Raw genomic sequence first — 16,503 nt, forward strand, 5'->3', positions numbered from 1 at the left:
AGTTACTTATCTTTAGGAACCTCAGTTTCTTTCATGGTGAAATGGGACTAAAAAGATCTTACCTTTTAGGGCTCTGGTGAGAATTCGAGATATATTTAATATGATTAACTGGGAGCCTACTATGTGCCAGGAGCTATACCTGGTCACTTATATACATTAGCTTTACCCCCACATCAATCCTGGCACAGAAGAGATCCCTAATAAGTGCTAACTATCATAATTTAGCCAAACGATTCTGTTAGTCACTCAATGAAATGTAGACTAAGAAATTTTTCTTCACGTTTCTTTGACCTTCCTGAGTATTCTAGCAGTTAAGTATTGAGGTGAAGTACAAGAAGGTGTGATAGAACTTCACATTCTTTTAGAGGGCTTTAATTTACTTCTATTTCTGACCAAGTTAAAACAGCATCAGAAAACCACCCACATCCCTCCATTACCCTATTCTCTTATTTTCCCTTCTTTTATGTTTTCTTCTCCTTTACTCTCCTCATTTTCTCTGAATACAGTGAGCACAATGAGGAGGAGGAAGAGATGGGTGGATATTAGAGATAAAGAGGGCCTGAGAGAGAGTACTCATTTCTTTCATTCTGGTTCAACAGGATGCAGCACATTATATCATTGAGGGTAGTTCTGTGTGGACCCAGAACATTCTGGCCTACTGACTTCAAATTAAGATGTTGGGGTCATGAGGTATAGTGTTTCAAGAAGGGATGAGATGGGAAGATACCACGGTAAAACTAAAAGAACATCAACATCAAAGATTCCTGTATGCAAACCCTGGCTTTCCTATTTTTTTAACCGTGACGGGGCAAGCAGTAAGTACTCTGAGCCTCCATTCCCACTTTAATAAGTTAGGAATACTCACGATACCTACTCATATTCTGGTTGGAGTGTGGACCCTCAGAGACAGAGGCTAGAGCAAGCCTGAGGACAACAGGCCCTCCAGGTGCTTTTGACTTGTAAGGGGCAAGGGTATAGATGGAATTTTTGAGAAAGAGTACATTAAGGAGAGGAAGGCTGAATGAACTAGCCCAAGAAGGTGGAGGGGAACATGGGGAGAAAAGAGGACTATAAAGAGAGAATTTGTGGGATAAAGAGATGGATTTTAAAAAAGAGTATGTTATGTTTAAGAAGTTTTGTTAAGTAACACTTCCCTCTGCTCCCTAAAATATGCAAAACACACAAACACGGTCCCCCCCCCCAAAAAAAAAAAAAAAAACTTACATTTTTTCCCAACATTCTGAAGATGGAATTCTAGTTTTTTGTCAGGTGGGAGGAATGCAACCACATATCAAGACTGGCTTCACAGAAAGGACAGGGAGGCCCAGGGAGGCTGAGTTACACTGGGATCACATGAGATATCATGTAAGAGTCATGTAAATACCTGACCAAAAATCATTTGCAGGGAGATGAATTTCAAATAGTTTAAATGCTTTACAAAGGATCACTAGCTAGATTAGTGCTTTTTTCTCTAAACATATCACCTCTTATGCTAAGGATTGAATCAGCAAGTGACATACGTGAGGAATAAACTGTGCATTTATAAGACAGCAAATGTTCTCAGATGACTTTTGTTTTAGGAAAACATACACAACAGAAGTAGGTGGCAACTTCATGGTCCTATTAGTTGCTCGTGGCATTATTTGCCCTGATGTGCAGCTTCCCAGGCTGAAACTGACTTGTTGTCTCCAGGCCTTCATCAGCTAGCTGGATCACTGCAGTTCTCAAACCTGCGTCTGCAGCTTCATCGAGGAGTTGCTGCTCGCTCTATCGTATGGCAGCTCCGCGCCTCTATAATTTTGTTCCTTTTTAATACGATGTGCAATCAAGTATAATGCATGGGATATAAGCCTCAATTATTGTCAGTATACTTAGGGACTCATACCAATTATAGTGATATTTCTCTGACAGGCTCCAGGCGAGCTGCAGCTTGGAGTTCCTCAACACGGAGAAACAAAGATATTTTCTTTATGGGAGGTTTTCTAGTAGCATTTGAAATTCTTTAGTTTAAAACTGTCCTGGCTTTTTTCATTTAGATGTGATAATTTTGTGCTTTATAGGAAGACATGTATTTAATCGGCACTGTTATAATTTAATATACTTTAGAACACGCTAATTATAGTGAACCTTGTTTCCTTACAACTCAGCTAGGTGGAGGAGACGTTTCACAGCAGACTTACCCAGCAAAAGTACTAGCCTTTGTTACCTTCTTTGGCTCTTACTTAGCTCTCTTCACTATAAATCTCCTCCTCTCTCCGACTCACTCTTCAATTATTAACTTTCTGTCACTTTTTGATTTTTCCTTTCATCATCTTATGGGAGTTAATTCAAAATGGTTTTACTCTTTTTGAAACTTTCTACAAATATAAGAAGAAGAACCTCATCTGACCTAATTTCTACCAATTTCCTTTGCCTTCCAACTCCAGAGTGACAGTTTTGGCCTCTTCAATGTTCCCTCCCCACACCTGAAGTCAGAACATTGCTCTTTAACTTGTACTGTTTTATTTGAATGCAACCCACTTCCTCCCTCTGAGCAAATGAGTCATTTTCTCTTTTTAAAACAAGCCTTAAAAATCTTCCATTTCTCTTCTGTTTAAAATTATTCTTTTGGTGAAGTACTTCACGAAGTTTGCTTAAGCATGCAAGGGTTACACTACTGACAATGTACAACATACCAAGAGTTTAAAATGTCCAGTTAGATGGACTATACTTCTCCTCCTCCTCCGCCTTCTCCTCCTTCTTTTATTCTTTTTTATGGAGGCAAGGGTTTAAATTTTTGTTTTGTTTTGTAGTACTGCGGATTGAACCCAGGAGCTCACATGTGTTAGGCAAGCATGCTCTACCACTGAGCTACTTCCCATATTTTTAAATTTTCTTTTTGAGGCAGGGTCTTGATAAACTGCACAGTCCTTGAACTTGTGATCCTCCTGCCTCAACCTCCTCCAGTAACTGGGATTACAGGTGCATTCCACCAGGCCTGACTAAGGGGTTTTGTCTCTTGGGTTCACCAGTGAATTAATTCCCAGAATTGTTGTTTGTTACATAGAAGATTTTTTTTCTTTTTTTTTTTTTTTTTTTTTTCTTTTTTTTCTTTTTTTGGTGCTGAGGATTGAACCCAGGGCCTTGAGTATGCAAGGCAAGCACTCTACCAACTGAGCTATCTCCCCAGTCCTAGATTTTCAACAAATATTTGTTGAATTAAAAAATGATTGATTTTTCTCCTCAATCTTTTTTTTTTTTTTTTTTTCTATTGGTGCTGAGGATTGAACCCAGGGCCTCCTTAAGCATGCACTATACCACTGATCTATAACCTCAGTTTCCCTCTTCAACCTATTTAACTTTCTTAATACTGTTTGTACAGTTAATAATTGTCACATTGAAATCTCTTGTAATTAAGTAGAATACTCATAAAAGGTATTTAAAAATGAGAGATGTATTAAACTTCAGAAGATGCAATAATACTTTTTAGAAAAAGCCTAAAGAGAGATGTTCATTTCAGTACAATTTATAGAATTTACATTAGCCTCTCAACTCTTTTCTTACATATATATCTGAATCATTTCAACTGCCACTATATGATGGGTTGCCTTGGTTTCAAAGTAATACTGCTTTGTATTGCAACCATCAAAGCAATAATTGATTTAGGTACGAATCTTCAATGGTGAACGCTTATAGAAGAAGATATTTACACAGTGTCAAATTATCACCCAACAAATTACTTATTATGAAAAGATATTTTTGTATCTTTTACACTGAAGAAATCTCATGAATTGCATCTTAATCACATGATGAAACATCCTAAAAATGGCACAAACTGCCATCATGTGCCTCCTGACAGGTTACACTGTAGTACTTATGGAGTTTTTCCATCCAAAGTGTTTAACATTTCATTTTATTTATGTATTTATATATTTATTTATTATGATGCTAGGAATCAAACCAAAGGCTTCATGCATGCTAGGCAAGCATTCTACCACTAAGCTACATCCCCAGTCCTAGCATTTTAAATAATGACAAAAAAAAAAATCAACTTCAAATTGAGAGATGTTGCAAAATTGCTCTTCAAAAATGACAGTGCCATAAAAATTAAACAAAGGTTGAGAGGTTGTTCTGATTAAAGGAGACTAAAGAGATATGACAGCTACATGCAACACATGATCTTCAATTGATCCTAAACTGAAGGTAAAAAACAAAATAAAACTCCTCTAAAATGGTTCACACACAAACAACCACAAAGAACATTATTATAGTATCTGGAGATGACTGTAATATATATAACGTATATATTATCATTTTTTTTTTTTTTTTGTATTGGGGATTGAACTCAGGGACACTTGACCACAGTAATACCTACATCTCCAGTCCTTTTTTATTTTGAGATAGGGTCTTGCTAAGTTGCTGAGGATGGCCTTGAATTTGCAAACCTCCTGCCTCTGCCTCCAAAGTTGATGGGATTACAGACAGGCTTCATCATACCCAGGGAGACAACTGTATGTTAGATAACACTACTATGCCAATCTTAAACATCTTGAGTGTGATAATTATATTGTGGTTAAGTTCTTAGAAAAGATAGACTGCAGTTCAAAGAGGTAAAGATTCACAGTGTCTGCAAATAATTCTCAATGATCAGAGGGAAAAAAGTAATTCCTTTCAATGGCGCACACACAAAAATAATACTACATATGTGTGCGCATGTGTGTGTGTGAATATGTTTGTGTGTATGGACAAAGATATTTTATTGATATACCCATACCAACACATACACATACACAAAGGAGAAAAAAATGAGACAAAATGTTAATTGATGAGCCTAAGTAAGATATATATATCTCCTCTGGTTAAAAAATTTTCTAAAGAAAATGTTGCTTAAAATCTTCTAATGTCACAAACTTAGGGTTATTTTGAATGCCTAATTCAGATCCATAATGCTTAAAATTTTGGATAGTGATAAGAAACCTTTCTTTGTATTTTCTGCTTTTACTATCCTATTTGATTTCTCCTTGTGCTTCTGTTCCCCACCATCTTTCACACAGTCATTAGTAGTTCTGTTATGTGCATAAATACTTCAACAAATTCACTCATGTGAACTGAAATTATTTCTCCAAGCAGGAGACTTCTCTCTAGGGCCTTTAAAAAAGATATCTCACAAATATCCTGTAGAAAGCCTGCTTTTTTGTTTTCAGGCTAACAATTTATCAGTGCAATAAAAGTCATTTGTGTATCTGGAATAAAAGCTTTTATTTCCCTAGAATTTTTTTTATTGCCTTTCACTTCTCCTTTAGTCTTAGATCAAAGTGGAGCCCACAGTACTGCAGAATAAACTACTGATTTAGTTCACAAAGAGCTAGAGAAAAACAGATTCTGGGTAACACTTAATATTTACAATTATGAATTCCTATGTACTCTGCAAATAAAGTGACTTGTGATATATTTGTGCTCACATCATGGGTAATTATTTTGAAATTATTTTATTCTACACTCTAAATCTTTTGATATTAACCTGTGAAAAACAAAAGCAGAATATTGGGGCTTACGTCATAGTTGCTCCTGGATCAGCAGTCATTTGATTGGTCACAAAAACAGCCACATTATATTCTGCATCAAGAAATAAAATTAAGAAACTTAGAAAAGGGCAATATAAAGATAAAAAGTTCATCATTTAGGTTTCAGAACTTAGAAATATTACACATTATTTTACAAACAAGATCATATTCCTATTTTTCATTGATAACAAAAATTAGTTTATTTAAAGTTATTATTGAGGTCAGAATCAATATTTTTTATTTTAAGAATTGTATTTCTTTTTAAAAAATGTTTTCCTTTTCTTATTTATTAAAAAGTTATATTTCCATGAAGATAAAAAATATTACCTCCTGACATTATTCTGAGCTTCTCGGCAAAACATATTTAGCAATTTGGATAGTGCCATTTTATTTTAAAGATCTACCTTCTGATATTTTTTGAAGTCGTGACAACATCTGGGCCAATTTTTGCTGTCGTTCAGCCAATTCCCCACGACCACTGAAATCCACTCGAAAAAGTGCCATTATTGAATCAATGATCTGCACAGGATTAATGTAAAATAAATATGCATTCAAAAATGGAGGGAATAAGTCCATTTAAATATAGGAATTAAGAGAAAAATATGCTAAAGAGCTATATGAGTGAGTAATGTTTAAAAGCTTGTACCAAGAGCTTGAAGATGCCAGCTTCTTCATGGAACTTTGCTGCTACATAATCAAGTAGCTCCATCTGATGTTCACCTAATGGAAAATACAGTGAGAAAACATTAGAAAAGCTAGGAGCAGCAGAGGCTAAAGACCATTCATGTCCCTGAGAACCAGGCAACAAAGAGTCCTTGAAGGAGTCTCTTAATTATTTATGACTTTATTAAACATGATTGCATATTCTGCCTCAGCATGCATGGCAAATGCTACCTCATTCAAAAAGAATGTTGCTCTGGGGGCTGGGGGTAGAGCTCATATCTCACATATTTGCATGAGGCCCTGGATTCAATATCCAACAACACATACACACACACACACACACACACACACACTCACACACACAACTCTGTATTTCAAAGACAAAGAATAAGAAATTATTTGAAAGCATTTTAGTACCTGAGGACTTAGTGGATGATAAAAAAAAAATTGTGGGCAAACTATTTGACGAAAAGTAAATAAAATGAGGAAAAACAGTTCAAATGTTGTGTCACTCAAATTGTAAATCAATGCTGCCTAACTTTTTAAAAAATTTAATAAACAATAACATTTTTAAAAGTATTATACTATAAAATTTATCCCTAGAAACTCTATTTTAGTGGATAATTTTATTTTATTTTATTTTTTTATTATTTTTTTTATTGTAAACAAATGGGATACATGTTGCTTCTCTGTACATGGCATAAAGGCATATCATTTGTGTAATCATAAATTTACATAGAGTAATGTTGTTTGATTCATTCTGTTATTTTTTCCCTTCCCCCCTCCCCTAGTGGATAATTTTAAATCACAGACATTTTTGTCCAGTAATACTGACTGTAATAATTATCTATTGTTACATTACAGTTCACCACAGATTTAGCAGATTAAAACAAAACACATTTATTATCTCACAATTTCTATGGGTCAGGAATATGGGCATGACTCAACCAGGGCCTCTGAGTACTGCCAACATATAATAATCCAAGCATTCAATCACATGGGGCTCTTACTGGTATATGCACGTGCATAGAGCACATTGTCCAGTACTGCGTCATGGTCTACATTGAAACGATCAGCAATGTCCCGAAGGCGATCTGGACGGCTGGAGTTTGCCAAGATTAAGGATCCAATAAATCAATTCCAAAAAAAGTTTAGACAACAACTACAAAATATAATGTCTTTTTTCTTTTTTTGTAGTGCAGGGGATTTGAACCCAGGGCCTTCGTGCTTATGAGGCAAGCACTCTACCAACTAAGCTATATCCCCAGCCCTAAACTATAATGTCTTAAGTTAGTAAAGTAACAGAGGCAAAAGTGTACACACAAAGGTATTCTGGAGGATGCTAGTAACCATTAAATTCTGTACCAGATTTTATTTTTCATAAATGCTTGAATTTGCCTTACACAGTGATAACCATCACAGAAATGGTGAGGAGGTGATGAATTAAATATTGCAATAAGCTTGGAGCTAGTTATGGCCTGTATTACATTTTACAAATCAGGACAAACATTGGGCAAGTGACTTGGGATTACGCAGCAAAACAGGTGAAAGAGAAAATCTAGAAAGTAAGGTTCATGAGTCTCTTTGGGTCTCAGTTCTGTAAAAATAGATGTATTCCAGAAGGGTAGTATCACTGAATTATAATTTGTGTCTTTAAAAAGAATTGATTCATTCTATTCTTATTCCTCATCTGTTCAAAATGAAATAGTTTAATATGCCATGAATTCAGTGTTGCCAACAAGTAAAAAATTTTACTATATGAAATAAAGGGTCAAGAAAGTAATTTCAATTAATTATTCAAGGGAATAATCAATGCAGGGTTTGGGTTTATATGTAGTTTAAAATCCACCCTTTTCTAAAGGAGTTGTTAGGTTTCTGAAATTACTAAATTCATAGACATGCAAATTAAGTATACCTGCCAACAGTGCTCTGGAAGATGCTAATAACCACTAGTATCTATAAACTATAAAGAAGTAATAAACATTTTATTCCTAGATGTTTGATGATCCTAACAATATGTCTGAAGTGAAATGAAGTAAAATTAAATGCATGTCTATTGTCTCACTTCACCTTTGCTTACCTTGTTAATTTAACATTGACTATGCATACTATAAAGTGAGGGCCATTTATAATTCCTGTTTTTTCCTTGCAGTGTTGTGGATTGAACCTATGGCCTCATGTAGGTAGACAACACTACCACTGAGCTACATCCCAGCCCTTAAAATCTTGCAACTAACTTAATACATGAATTAAGTTGATGAATTGAGTTGTCTTTAGGATTTCCCGACTACTGTATTCTTTTTTTTTCTTTTGGGGTGGGGGGAGTTTACCCGGGACTGAACTCAGGTACACTCAACCACTGAGCCACATCTCCAACCCTATTTTGTGTTTTATTTAGAGACAGAGTATCACTGAGTTGCTTAGTGCCTCGCATTTGCTGAGGCTGGCTTTGAACTCGAGATCCTCCTGCCTCAGCCTCTCAAACCATTGGGATTACAGGTGTGTGGACCGTGCCCAGCTCTGACAACTGTGTGCTAATGTACTATGCACGTTCTTCTCTTTAGAATTTCAAAGACAGCCACCTAAAATCTTTCATTGCTATTGAGTATACTCAGTAGATGTTTTTGATGGACAAGTCAAAACAAAAATTGAAAAAGGCAATAAAAATGTCTACAAAACTTAGATACTATGTAAATAGGAGTATAAAAGTTGGGCTTTGGACTGGAGTTGTACCTCAGTGGTAGAGCACTTCCCTGGCATGTGTAAGGCCCTGGGTTCGATCCTCAGCACCACATATAAATAAATAAATAAAAGATACACTGATAACTAAAAAATATTTTTAAAAAAGTTGGGCTTACATTGAAAAGGGGTTTCAAAACAATCTACAAATATTTACTAATTGATTTTCATTTTGGATGATTACCACATTAACAAATTACCAATGCAAAACCCTTGAAGGATATAAGAAGTCATAAGACAATTTATGCCCTAAGTAAGCTTAAAACATAATGGAGATAAAATATAAACATATAGGGGACAACAGTACACATGTGAGAGACGCTGAAAGAATGAGAACATTTCACTCTGGCCCTTGCCACAGTGCCCTCCCATCCTTGTTTATGACTTAGCTCTTGACTACTACTATTTTTCTTGACAAAATTCAAACTGTCCACTCAGTGGCTAATCTGCAAGAACAATTCCTTCCTCTGAGGATTATCCTTAATCAACTATTTCTGAAACTAGCCGAGCTCCAGTCTTGCTAAAGCCTATACAACATTCCACCATCCTTCCCCAAGTTACAAGTCTGCTTCAGAGTCTACTTGTGTCGCATTCCCCAATAAAGTCTTCTTCAAACTGTTCTTTGGTTGTTTTCTCCTACATGAGTATTTAATTTGAAAATTCTATAATAAATCAAGGACAAGGAGGGTGGCGCACTCTGTAATTCCAGCAGCTTGGGAGACTGAAGCAGGAGAATCACAAGGTCAAGCCAGCCTCAGCAAATTATTGAGGATCTAAGTAACTTAGCAAGACCCTGTATCAAAATAAAAAATAAAAAGGACTGGGGATGTAGCCCCTGGTTAAGCACCCCTGGTTTCAATCCCTGGAACCAAAACTACAACAAAAGACAAAGTTTTCTAAAGTAGGTAATTAAAGAAAATTAGAAAAAGCAGGCTTTGAAATGAGAGCCTTAAAAAGAGGCTTTGAAATGATTTGCATGATTCAGAAAGACTAAAATGAGAACAGAGGGACAAATACCTAATGGGATAGAAATATGATGTGTGAATTTCTCTATGACCAGTCAAATAACTTCCAAGAATGAGAGCAAAATAAAGACAACTTCAGAGATACCAGGGCTCAAAGTTACTACCTGGATTACTTTTTCTGAAAGAAGTACTTAAGTAGGTACTCCAGCAAAACAAAAATACATGAAAGAAAAGGAAAAAGATTTGAGGATGTTCATTAAGAAACCTTAATGAACAAAGGAATGAAAATCTTATAGTTTATATAATTGATGAAATACAGTGTTTTTAAAGTTTAATAGCAAAACATTTTTAGAAGCAATGGAATTACACTAGAACATACTCATCTCTCTGCTTCCAATAGTGACAATAGTGAGAATTGAGACTGGAGAAGCAGGCTGGGCTTTCATTGTGCATGGCTTCCAAACTCGTGCAGGTCTTCCTTATGACTGCAAAGAATTTTCTCCAAACCTGATATCTGCTCCTACTACTGTATATCATCTTCCATCCACTGGCCAATTACACACCGCCTCACTTCCTTAGTATTTATTTGTAAAAAGCTTCCATCACCTCACCCAACTGCAACCTAACCCCTGAACTGATTACCAATTTCAGTGATATTTCTCAGTTTACAGTCTATACTTTCCAAAGTTCTCTCTCTCCCTCTGTATAATATTATTGATTACTCTTTTATTCTTGAAACTTTCCTTTGCTTGGCTTCAACAACCAGATTTCTGCTTACTCCTCTGCCTCTGTAAGTTCCTCATTTAAGTCCTCTTCCTCCATATAGGCACACCTCAAAGTTGTGTCCTTAGTTCTCCTCTCTTCCCTCTTCCAAGTTCTCCTCCACCATATTTCTGGTCCTACCCCTTCTTCAAGTTGAGTTCAGTATTTCCTACTGCCATTTGCATATCCTCCTGTACCTCACATTCAGCACATTAAAATGAAACATCACTTTTCTCTGAAACATAATCTTCCCAATTCTATTGTTAGCCTCATTATTCTCCCAATATCTAAATGAAATCCTGAGAGTTTTCTCAAACTGCTCCTTTGTCTACAAATGTAATCATTAAGTCCTATCAATTTTCCTGTTTCTTGTCCTTTTCTTTATTATTATTTTGTCCCTCTTCCACTTAGATAGGTTTCTCATTACTTGCCTAGATTTTTGCAAAAGTATTCAGTTGATGCCCACAAGTGGTTTTAAAGCCTTCATGGCTGACCTTTCTAGCCTAGCCTTGTATTCTGGACAACTTCACAATTCCAATAAACTGCAATTCTTTCTCTCTCTTTTTTTTCTGGGGGGGGGGGGTGGGCTACCGAGGATTGAACTCAGGGGCACTCAACACTGAGCCACATCCCCAGTCCTATTATGTATTTTATTTAGAGACAGGGTATCACTGCGTTGCTTGGCCTAAACAGCTTCTGCCCTTCTTCCGTGTTCTTTCTCTCCATATTTCCCCTTTGAGGCCATAGTTTGAATGAGTTAATAAGCCTTCTATGAGTAAATACTTTGGAGAAGAGGATTAAAATGAGTAAGATATAATTTCCTCTCAATTACTTTTTTTGGGGGGGTCAGTTTTACACCAAACCCATTTGGAGAATGAAAATCTAACTAAAAAGTGATTTGAGAACTTGACCAGTAATTGTTTTTCTCCTTGGCTTTTCTTGTTATTGATGATATATGGAATGATTACAAAAATTATGTATTTCAAACAAACTCTCTTTGTCAGTCACATTACTACATCACATTGCAATAGCAACTTGTTTAAATAAAAGGGTTACAAAGTATTTTCTGTATCAATGAAGATAATCTTTCCTCCTGAGTAGCCACCTGCTCCCGGAAGTTGAGCTGTCACTAGGGAGCAATTAAAAAATTAATATTAATAGGAATAAATAAACTTTGCACTATGAATATATAAATAAACATTGAATTTATGCTGGTTGCAATTCTTTAGTAAATTTAGCAAAGAAAAAAAGATCCTTTAGTTTCTGAACAGTACACTGTGTTTTCATTTTATTAATCAGTGGTGAAATAATAAATATTCTACTGGGATAACAGTAATTCAATAAAGAATTTCAACATTTCTCACTAGGGGAAATACTCGTGCAATTTAGTTGTTCCAAAGAAAAGGAAGTAGAATTCAAATATTGCTTTTTTTTTTTTTTTTTTTTTTGAGGAGGTTGGGCAGTACTAGGGAGTGAACCCTAGGGCTCATTCACACATGCTAGATGAGTACAATACTATTGAGATATGTTCCCAGTCATATTTAAATTTAATTTTGGGACAGAATCTGGCTAAGTTGCTCAGACTGGTCTTGAACTTGCAATTTTCCTGTCTTAACCTCTAGTAGCTGGGATTACAGGCATGCACCATTGCATCTGGCCACTAATTTTCTTTTCATAAGAAATAATGATAAATGGGGCTGGGGTTGTAGCTCAGTGGTAGAGCACTTGCCTAGCATATGTGAGGCACTGGGTTTGATTCTCAGCATCACATAAAAATAAAATAAATGTCCACTGAAAACTAAAAAAAAAAAATTTTTAAAAGATGGCAAATATAATTTATGTAAAATAACTCATTTACGTTACTTTTCAATTAATGTATGTCAAAAATTTAAAATTAATTTGTTCTTTATACTGCAATAATTAACACCAGGGTGTTACTTTATACCAAGTATGTGTATCATTTCATTTACTTTTTAAAGCAATCCTAAGATTTGGCACTATCATTATTTCTATTTTACTAATGAAGAAAATTAGAGAGGTAAAGCAATTTGCCCAAGGTCACACACCTATTAATGGTAAAGTTAAGACTGGAGTCAGACATTTTGATTCCAGTTTGTTCTGTGTAAGTCAAAGAAATGCAAAGTAGTGTCTTTGTGAAAAAGGAGATATTTTGCTTATTTTGTTTTAGGAAAATTGTTTTTAAGTCTCTCTTAGGGTCAACTTTACTTCATGGAAAGTAAAGGATTCTAGGTGTCAACAGATTTTTGTGTCATTCTTTTTAAAAAAAAAAAATCTTTATTTTATGTATTTATTTTATGTGGTGCTGAGGACAGAACACAGTGCCTCACATGTGCTAGGCAAATGTGCTACCACTGAGCTATAACCCCAACCTGATTTGGTGTCATTCTTATAAAATGATATAGAAAAGATGGAATGGGGAAAATTGAGACAGTGGATGCCTCTCCTCTCAAACACACTTATCTACCAATTTACCTTCTCTTTATTTCCATTCAGGTGTTCATGGTGCAACACATACAACAGCATCTCAAGTATTAAACATTCAAAAACCCGCTCTGGTCTCTGTGTAACCATGGGCAGTCAACTTAATCTCTCTGAGCTTCAATTTCCTTACAAATTTGTTCAGATTATGAGATTATATACAGTGTCAGGCACATAGTAAAGGCTGAATAACTGAAAGTTATAATTATTACTGCAATTACGTTGTTGTTATCATGTGTCCTTACCACAGAGGGTATGAGAGAGTTGAGTTTTTCCAGTACGAAATTCTGTGAAATATAGAAATGGTAATAAAAACATGCATAGTTAGTTTTTATATATTTTCATTAAAAATTACACATGGCCTCAAAATATTATTGTTCTTTTTCCCAACTGTCATCTCACTCCAAAAGTCATCTCACTCTTGTATCAAAAAGGATTCTGCATGTATGAATACCAATAGTTAAAAAATAGAATTTTTCCCACAGAACTATCAGTTTTCCATGGGAATACTTACATAATGAAAGTTTAGGACCCCCACCAAAGGAAAACCCAGGGCTCTCCCACTGAACTGAGATCCTCAAGGGGGAACTGAGGATCTCAAATTGGTGGCAACCCCTAACCAGCAGAAGCTAGGTCTCGCTATAGGAAAATTTCCCTACCTACCAATTTAGGTTCATGGAACTCTCATAAATTAAAATTAAAAAATAAGCTCACAAGTATCAGTAAATACAGAAAAAGGTAAGCCACTAGACCTGGGTCAACAAAAAAAATGAAAACCAGATTTAGTTCCCCAAATCAACAGAAACAACAAAACAAATTTAGTTCCTCAAGGAAAGCAAATACTGAATTATCAAATGTGGTATATAATGTAGTTATACATGAATTGTAATTAAAAATGAGAGTACATAATCAGGGAAGAGAGAAACAAATCTCTATGTTCATGGAATATACATTGTTTAGATGTAAGATCAACCTCATTAGTCAATTACTTTTTGATGGAATAAGAGAAAAAACATTATTCCCTTCTGTAGTAATCACAGATAAAAGGATGAAAAATGTCAATAAGTTCCATCTATTAATGGATGAATTTGCAGCCCAAAATGATCTTGTAACATAATTGAGATTTCATCATAAGCTTCAAAATAGGAACTTGTCTGTTAACTGTTGTTTGTTTAATTATGTGTATGTACATAGATATGCATAAATGTATATATATATATTTCATATAACAAAATGTTAAGGTTCCACCTACCTCCAAAAGCTTCTGTGATTGCCATGCTTTCAATTCCACCTCCTAGCAACTTACTGGAAATAGAAAGAAAGCATTAGTAATAGGCATAGAAATAGAGATTAAAAGAAAGGAGAAAGAATTTATATATTGGTAACCTGCCATCCATCCATCCATCCCCACCATCTACCTGTTTTTACAAACATGAACAGGAATTCTAGTCTGAACAAATGGCACCCTACTTGTTTAGATCATAGGTTCTATACTGCTTATGGGCGGGTGGAGCAACAAAGCAACTTATAAGCCTGCTATTCTTAGTTCTGGATATCAAAAGTAAATGGGTAAGTAAGGATTTATTTGTTTGTTTGCTTGCTTGTTTGTTTGTTTGTTTATTGGCACATGGGATTGAACACAGGGGCTCTTAGCCACTGAGCCACAACCCCAGCCCTTTTTATTAGTTTTTTAATTATTTAGACAAGGTCTCCCTAAGTTGCTCACACTGCTTTCAAATTGTGATCCTTCTGCCTCAGTGTCCCAGGTGGGTGGGATTACAGGCACTCCACTATTCTTTTGAAATGAATTGCAATTAAAATATATGGTCTTTATTTGTCGTTGTTTTACAGTACTAGGTTTGAACCCATGGCCTTGTACATGCTAGAGAAATGTTCTGCAACTGAGCTACATTCCAAACCAATGATATTGGTTATTAATTGGATTTTTCAAATTGTGCAGGGCCGATGTTTTTAAAAGTCAACTGAATATTCAGTTTTCAATACAATGAGAAACATAAAAAGCAGATATTAGGAGAATTCAGAGATCGTCATCATGATTGGTTTATCTCATATAAATCAAATTTTATGGATAACATGTTAAATAGAAAATGCTTAAAGATGTTATAGGTAATGTTAATAGTCAGAAGAATAACTGCCAGGTTTTGATAGCATATGTTTAATTGGTAACCCAATGTTTTAGTGCATTTAATGTTCTTGATATGAAAAGAACTAAATCTAAGTTATGATCTCATTCATTCATTAAATATAATAAACATTGTGTTAACTGTGCTAACACCTGGTAGGAACACTTTAAAATAAAAAAAACTTTTGTAGTTTCTATTAGTAAGTCTTTGGGGATGTGATCACTGATCAAAGCCTTAGGAGACAGGGATACTCCAGTAGATTTACATTTTCTAGTTTAAGAGAGCAATTTAAATGTAAATTGAAGCAATGTTGGAAGTTACATACAAACTTAGTGAGGTCTGCAGACTTCAATGAAGAACACAAAACTCTAGATACTGACCTGTGTAACTTAACTCTAAAGGACATGTAAGTTGAGAGATCACCCATTTGGAGGCCTTGCCCTTGGAGATGTAACAGGTCAGGCAACTACTAAAGAGAGCTTTACTTATGTCCCCTCATCTTGTGAAAAACCACCCTGCAAGGCAACAGTTCTGAAAAATACCAGACACAATTTCTGGTTGATATGCAATATCAACAAGCTGAAAAGGTGACCCTAAAATTTGCCTGGGAGGGTACCCAGATTATTTGGGATAATATAATTATTTCATTTGTGAAACTCAGGAAAATATAGAATTAGATGTAGAAATAATGTTTTTATGTCTAGGAAGATTTAAAAATAGAGATAAAAATTAAAACCCACAACTTACCATTTTCATAGTAATTTTTAAAAACAATTTTTTTGGTAGATGGACACAATACTTTTTATTTTATTTTTATGTGGTGCTTAGGATCAAACCCATGTGTGAGGTGAGCCACAATCCCAGCCCCATTTTCATTGTGATTTTCATGATGAGTTTATATTTGTTCCTAGAACTTTTTAAAATGTAAGAAAATTTGGTCTTTTTATAATAACAGAATAGTATCTGGATCATTAAAAGACATAGAACTATGATTTTTTAAGTTGATAACTAAGTTTATAAACAGTATCTGAACGTTTACGAGTTACCAAAGTCTCACTATACTCATAAGCTTATTAGTTTTCAAAAGATATTTAGGTAATTGAGAAGATATTGCTTATTAATAATTAGACAAAGTTCATAAAGGAAATTATGAGAGCTGCCAGTACCAGTCACTATGTCAAACTACAA

The 16,503-nt window shown here is 35.0% G+C and overlaps 1 protein-coding gene across 4 annotated transcripts in view; it reads right to left on the minus strand.

Annotated features, from left to right (window-relative positions):
• Positions 1 to 16,503, minus strand: part of DMC1 (DNA meiotic recombinase 1) — a 37,361-nt gene that overhangs the window by 11,020 nt on the left and 9,838 nt on the right. For 3 of the 4 annotated variants that reach the window (XM_079139222.1, XM_079139220.1, XM_079139221.1), the window contains exons 6-12: positions 14,424 to 14,476; positions 13,417 to 13,458; positions 11,729 to 11,801; positions 7,217 to 7,308; positions 6,190 to 6,263; positions 5,948 to 6,062; positions 5,535 to 5,595 (exon numbers count right to left, since the gene is read on the minus strand). In XM_079139222.1, coding sequence (XP_078995348.1) covers positions 5,535 to 5,595; positions 5,948 to 6,062; positions 6,190 to 6,263; positions 7,217 to 7,308; positions 11,729 to 11,801; positions 13,417 to 13,458; positions 14,424 to 14,476 — 510 coding nt within the window. The remainder of the gene's footprint in view (positions 1 to 5,534; positions 5,596 to 5,947; positions 6,063 to 6,189; positions 6,264 to 7,216; positions 7,309 to 11,728; positions 11,802 to 13,416; positions 13,459 to 14,423; positions 14,477 to 16,503) is intronic. The other variant, XM_079139223.1, reaches the window with a different exon arrangement.

The sequence above is a fragment of the Sciurus vulgaris genome (assembly GCF_902686455.1).
Source record: "Sciurus vulgaris genome assembly, chromosome: 5".
NCBI classification, from domain to species: Eukaryota; Metazoa; Chordata; class Mammalia; order Rodentia; family Sciuridae; genus Sciurus; species Sciurus vulgaris.